The sequence below is a fragment of the Acanthisitta chloris genome, unplaced genomic scaffold, assembly GCF_000695815.1.
Source record: "Acanthisitta chloris isolate BGI_N310 unplaced genomic scaffold, ASM69581v1 scaffold28766, whole genome shotgun sequence".
NCBI classification, from domain to species: domain Eukaryota; kingdom Metazoa; phylum Chordata; class Aves; order Passeriformes; family Acanthisittidae; genus Acanthisitta; species Acanthisitta chloris.
This window is the reverse complement of record NW_008680220.1, coordinates 63,068-70,246: the sequence shown is the minus strand read 5'-3', so window position 1 is coordinate 70,246 and position 7,179 is coordinate 63,068. Positions and strand designations below refer to the sequence as shown.

The window sequence follows — 7,179 nt, the reverse complement described above, 5'->3', positions numbered from 1 at the left end:
TATTCTGGGATTACATTTTACAGGCGGGGTTTCTACTGTTTAAACAAACATGGTATAAACAGTTATTAGTGTAAAATTGCTCATCTTCCTTGAGAGGAGGGTAAAAATGCAAGCTGAGCACAAACTCTTCAACTAGCAAAATAAAAAGCTTTATCAAATGGAGTTTGAATTTAAAGAGTCAGCTCCTATTCCATAATAGTTGTCACTAACTTCAAGCAGATCAAAACACAAGCCTTAGAAATCAAATATGTTTTACAGTGCTTTAAACAAAGCTCCTACGTGATGTGTACTCATTGGAGTAACAGCCCCCAAAATGTGTCATACTGCTTACTTCCAGCCCCCTCATGAAATGTCTCTTGTGCACTATTTACAGATGATGAACTTCATATGCTGCTGTCCACAGAGTGAGCCCCCAGAGATCTTGCAGGAATCTCCAGTCAGCTTTACATTAGACCATGTTGAATACTAACTGTAAACCTGTTTTCTGCCAGTATACTCAGCAAGGTCCTGCTCTGAGCTTTGCCACAGGCAAATTTGACAGAGTCTCTCAGCCTGACTTTGTTATAAATGCACTAGAAGCAAGCATTGCTTTTCTTGCCTGCCAGGAATGAAAGGCAGTCTGAAACTAAAAATCTCTGGAAAGTGTTTTATATGTAAAAAAGATGCCCAGTATGTTGGACAATCCCAATGTTATTGGAATATTGCTATTAAATAGTTAAAAGGTTTTTTCTTCCTCTTATTCGCCATAGTTTTAAGGTGAAGTGGCATGCTCACTATGCTAAATGATTTAAAGTGAAAAGCAACATTTGTTAATTCAGTTATATGGAAAGAAGGGTTTGACTACCTTTTTTGGTCTGGGATCTATATCCATGTTTTCCTTGCTTTCTTGCAGAATTCTTGGCCCAGAAGCCCTTGTACTGCTTCAACCTGACATCCATGCAGGATTCAGAGATGATCCTTGCTGCCACTTTTCACTTCTATGCTGATAAACGCTCTCGGCACCGGGAAGCGTTTTGTAAACGGTCCAAGAATTCATCCTGCCGCCTCCTTCACCTGCCTCCGGTCCTACGGCTCAACCTCATTTTCCAAAGCATTCACCAGAATTCTGCCTATGGACTAGTGAAAGGGAACATCACTGTGCTTCTTCAAAGGCGAGGGGCTTGGCATGCAAAGGACATTTCCCACATCATAAAAGAATCAAAACGGGCTGGAGAGCTCATTCTCTGTGCTGAGCTTGATTCTGGGGAGAAACAGCAGGGTTTCCCTGAACAAGTTGCCAGTCATTTACCTTATATACTAGTTTATGCCAATGATCTTGCAATCTCTGAACCTAACAGCGTGGCAGGCACCCTACAGCGTTATGATCCATTCCCTTCCAATGATGGGGACCCAAATCTATCCCCTAATGCTTCTACTGATACTCGAGTTAGGAGGGATACATACCTCGCTAGCTCTATTCAGAACAATGAGTTGCCAGAAGTAGATTACAACAACAATAAATACAACAAACATGACATATGGGAGAATGCCTACAGATCCTTGAAACCGAAAGCCTCACGCAAAGATCGAAGGAGAAAAGGGCAAGAAAATACAGAAACACTTAAAAAGTCTCAGGTGCTAAATTTTGATGAGAAAACAATGAAGAAAGCAAGGCGAAAACAATGGAATGAGCCAAGGATTTGTTCAAGAAGATACATGAAAGTTGACTTTGCTGATATTGGCTGGAATGAATGGATCATATCTCCCAAATCATTTGATGCCTACTACTGTGCAGGGGCATGTGAATTTCCAATGCCCAAGGTAGTATGCCTTTTTGTTCTTGTCAGCTTGCAAACAGCGGGCTTTCTGTAAGGCGAAAACAATGGAATGAGCCAAGGATTTGTTCAAGAAGATACATGAAAGTTGACTTTGCTGATATTGGCTGGAATGAATGGATCATATCTCCCAAATCATTTGATGCCTACTACTGTGCAGGGGCATGTGAATTTCCAATGCCCAAGGTAGTATGCCTTTTTGTTCTTGTCAGCTTGCAAACAGCGGGCTTTCTGTTCTGCTTATCCATTCTTTCCCTTCTAGATTTACTTTTTTCACTGTGTTCTGTTGCCTTGTTCAGCCTAAATAATTTAAGCAATATAGTTTCCTTCAACTTATTCATCAGAGTGCAAAAATATCCCAAGTTTTCTTTAAATGTAATCTGAAGGATAAGAAAAATACCTCAGGTTTATCTTACAGTTTCTCATCTTCTATCTTGACAGCATAGCATAAGGACTTACACAGCTGATTAAAATATGGCTACACACACTAAGTTATCAAACTAAGCTGTTGTGGTAGCAGAAGGATGAAGTATTATGTACTAATAAAAAAACCTGCTGTATCAGAGTATTTCTGGATTCCACTTGTAATACTTTTGAATAAAAATGCAGAGTAGTGACATGAGGTATTTTTAACTTTAAGAAAATGCTTGTCCCTTTTGAAAATAAGAATGTTGGTATACATGGTATTTGTGTATCAAAATTATCTGGTTTTGGGGGGGGTTTATTTACTAAATTAAGATAACCCTGCTAGAACAAAAGAGTTAATTTACCTTATGAGGCTGCAAATGCCACATAGCTGTCTGTAACACTCTGAAACAAGCATGCTGAATTCCTGCTATAGAAGCAGTGTGAAATTTGCTAATAGAGAGGCAAACATTTGTCCTACTCCCATTCTGTGCTCCATTGCAAGAAGTAGAAATTTGGCAATCCTAGATAGGACAAGAATTACTTGCATCTTATAGGACTTTCAAGTAAGGGGAGAATTGGAAGCACTGCATAAGCTACATATTTAAAAACTCATTATTTTGCAATTCTACCTACAAATGACCTGATTATTTATTCTACTGACATTTTTGCATGTGGTCATTTGGCACTTAAATAATGGATAGTGTTTTACAGCAGAGAATTTCAAAGCTCTGAGACAGGAATTTGCCCTACTTTACATACAGAGAGATTGATGTATGTTTGTGTTGAAACAAGTAGCATGATTTCCAGAATAGTAGATATGCAGGCTAGTTTTAAGTCCAGAAGCAGTGAAAATCCAGAGTTCATGGTAGACTGTACAAATCTGACCATATGTTTGTATGTAACTGATCAGTGCTGAACAGTGTATACATAAACTGATACATGGTCTGGTAAAAATTAAAGCTTGCACAGACTCACATACAACTTCACTTTGTTGTTGTTGTTGTACTATAAAGAGATCATACAACACAATCACCATTTAACTTATCCAAAACAAAACACAGCCTGGCAATGTGGCTCCTTTGACCTAGTCCCACAGTCTAATGCACCATTCATACACAACAACTACAAAAAACCAAACCAAAAAAACCCCTCAAACAACAACCCACACACCTCACCCTCCAACCCCCCAAAAAGAGGCTTCTTGTGAGCAAAACAGCATGATACAAAAGCTAAAATGACCAGAAGAGGGTGGATCCATTTCTAACTGGAATTCTTAAATGAGTTTATATTGCTCACTTATTAAATATCTTACCTAGAAATATTACTTGGTATATAATAGTGATTCCCTTGTAAATCAAAAGCACTTACTTTAGTGTTCATTTTGATACCTGTTTTCTAGATAAATTTATATGGCTGCACTAATATCTTGGTGCCCCAAAACCAAAACAAGCAAAAAAAAGAAGAAAACAGGAAGTTAAAACTAAATCACAGATAGACAGATGTGGGGATGTTGGGTTTCAAACACTCATCAACTGGGTTTGCTTTGGAAGAGGTCTACTTTTTGTTATCTTTGTATTTTTAAAAGGGGAAAATAGAGGCAGAATCACAGTTGTAGCTTTTTTTAATGACTGTTTCTAAAAGAACAGAGATAGCAGGACACCAGCATGAATCAAGATTCAGTTCAGAGCATATGAACTACTAAATATGATGGAGGGAGAAATAGCTTTTGTTCTTGCATGTATGTCCTTAGTCAGAAAAGTATGCACCTAATCTTGGCACTCCTAAATCAAAGGCCAGATTAAGGCTATTCATGAGGACTTGGTCTACATAGTAAACATAAGATAGACAAGTGACAACTTATTTCCAAGGTATTCTTTTAGAACTGTGGAGATAGAATTATGTACCTGGCATGTTAAGAATCATCACATTGTATGATTTCGGGTTTTTTTTTATGTGTCAGTACATAATTCTGCACATCTACTTTAATAACTGCAATTCTTGATTTAGATACATAACAGCTCTGGTACAAATCTTGTCATAGCAAGTTCACTTACGTTACTGCTGAATTTCTTATTCCCTGAACTGTGAGGAGGAAAACTAGCTTAGGTGTCTGGCTGCAGTGCTGCACTTGCCAAATGAATTCCAGTCCTACGTGTGGTAAAACCTGGTCTGCTGTATATAACTTAGCAGCCAGCATTTAAAACATTAGCACTTCCTCAGTGCCATCACTACTGGGCATTCAACTAATTATTTCAAGCTTTCTACTTTAGCACATTGGTACAAAGGCTAATGTGAAGCCTGGCCCTTGATCACTGAACACTCATGCCAGGTTTCCAGAAGGGCTGGAAAATTTGGAGCCTGGCTGGATGTGGGATGGGTGTGCTGTCTGGCTCTGCTGTGGATATAGGGCTCAGGCAGCCAAATTCTGTAGAGAGTGCTGGTCCATCATAAGCATTTTTCTCTATAAGCATTTTTTTGCATAGTGTATCCACTTGCAGGCACTAGAAACCTAATTAATGCTGTTGAATTGGGAGAGAGCTGCTCACACTAGACTTTACTTACATCTATTTGTTCATTGCAGATATTACAGACTGCAGATATTAGAGATCTTCTAGAGAAGATCCTAGTAGGATCTGATGCAGGTTCACAGCCAGGAATCCTCTAAGTCAGTAACTGGCACTGAGGACAGTGATGGCTCTCTGCTGCATGGGGTCAACAAATCCTGTTTCAGTAGCACATCGTGATCTGTGACTGTTTCAAATAACAGTGTGAAATAGCACAGGTGCTAGGAACACTTCAGGAGGGTTTTCATAAAGGTTAAATTAAGATCTTGATTCTAGAAGCTCTGGTTCTCTGAATGTCTAAACTCTGCAGTTGCTTAAACACACACAGGCTCCATCTGTCTCTCTTGCTGTCTAGATGTGCTGACATGACCCATGCGGATAGAAGCTGATTTCTACTTCACACAGCAGCTGTGAGACTATCTCAGTGCTGCCTGTCTGTGGACAGCTTTGAAATGTAAAGATGAAGGGGGGAATGAGAGAGCAAGCTGTTGCTAATTATGCTAGCATATGCTAATTACAGAAAGGCACTTTGCAGGATTGGTCACTTGTTGGGACTTGGCTATAGGGATGCTGTCTCAAAGCCCAGAAGGGTCAAGGACAGATTTCACAGTTCTTTCCTTGTAATGTCTTAATTAAGCAAGATCTGAAAGCCTTAGTGACAATTAAGGTTTGAGTCTGATTTGCTGATATGTTGCACTTAACACAAATGTATCAAAACTGAATTATCCTGAAAAATAGCTCCTTTCCTATATCTGTGGACTACATAATTTTTCATGTTGAAATGGAAAATCATGTTTAGCGTATACTTATATGGTTGAAAAATAGAGAAGATACAGGAGACAATAATTCTTTGCGCTTGAAGTATCTACTTCCATGTGGAGGTGTGCAAAGTCCCTATTTGTTGTTCCACAGATGTCATTTTCCACCCGGTATACAGCTGTGTACCAACAGTGATGAAAGATTCCATGTGTCACATGTACCAGATATGTGCAGATATGAGAAAAGTCATGAAACTGTAGCAAAAAGGCTGATATGACTAACACAGTTTTCCTACTGTTATTGTACCCATTTGCTGGTACAGTATTCAAGCATGACAACAGCACAGGAGTCACTGAAGCTTCAGTCTCAGTGGTGGGCTGCATGCCATGCTATTGCCTCATGGGGCACATTCATCCCATGTTATGCTGAAGCAATGACAAGGAAAAGCTGTCACTGTCACTGGTAAACCTGTGCTTGACTGTATGGACCTCAAGCAACAGAAGTGGTGAAAACTGCATACTCCCACTCTTCAGTTGCTCAGACTACAAGGGTCTAGTGTAGCTCATGGGAAAAAAAGGGGAGGAAAAAGTTACATTAAACTACTAAACAGTATACTATTCATGTATGTTAGCTTTTTCCTCTTCTTACTCTCACTGCTGTTATACCTAGTGGCTGCCTCCTCTTCCCAAATGTTTTTCCTTGTGTTGTTAACTGCATGCAAAAGTCAATAGTAGAACTAAAATTGTGGCTCAGTACCCTGAACAGTATATAGATGCAAAGCTGCTGTGATACTTCATACTTTTCCTGACCTCTTAGCCTTTTTCTTTCTTGTATTTGTCATGCAATTATGATCAGAAAGGCTCTGTCAGGCTGTTTGACTGTTCTAGACTAACTTGCTCCTGTGGACACTACTTCTGGAGCACTCTGCTCTTTTAAAAGAGAGTAATTACTCCAGGAAAAAGTAACTAATTCCAGGTTAGTGTACACGAGGAGAAATTCTAGTGGAACCTAGGGATAGTTATTTTGGAAATACTTAGAGTAGCCAATTTTCCAAGTCAGACAAGAGGTTAAGAAAACAAACTACAACATCTTGCAACTGAGAAGTGTGCCCCACCTAACCTTTTTCTCCTGCACGTCTGCCTCCGGCATCTAGCAGGTACATTCAGGGACATTCTTTCTTCTGCTGCTGGCTGCTGGCTGTGCCACCAGTGCCCTCCTCTGGTATTTACGAAGGCAGCATAAGGACCACAAAATATCTGCCGGATACACCCAGCACAGGAAAGCTGGAAGTGTGAGGGACTGTGCTGCATGGCCCTGTGATTCAATCACGTATATTTGCTTTGCTGAGAAACAAAGAAACATAATTGTTGTGATTTTTCAAGTCCACCTGGGAAAGTGACTGCTCGTAAATGAAGCAATAACTGTTTCCTTCTCTTTTCCAGATTGTCCGGCCATCAAATCATGCTACAATTCAGAGCATCGTAAAAGCAGTAGGAATCATTCCTGGCATCCCAGAACCCTGCTGTGTTCCTGACAAAATGAGTTCACTCAGTGTCCTGTTCTTAGATGAGAACAAAAACGTTGTTTTAAAGGTATATCCCAACATGTCAGTTGAAACTTGTGCCTGCCGATAA

General features: G+C 39.7%; 1 protein-coding gene across 1 annotated transcript; it reads left to right on the top strand.

Annotated features, from left to right (window-relative positions):
• Nucleotides 1–892: 892 nt before the first annotated feature.
• Nucleotides 893–7,179, top strand: GDF10 (growth differentiation factor 10; the record flags this gene model as incomplete). Its single annotated transcript, XM_009077644.1, has 2 exons — nucleotides 893–1,800; nucleotides 6,988–7,179. Coding segments are annotated over 2 exons (1,100 nt in total), but the record flags the coding sequence as incomplete, so codon positions are not given.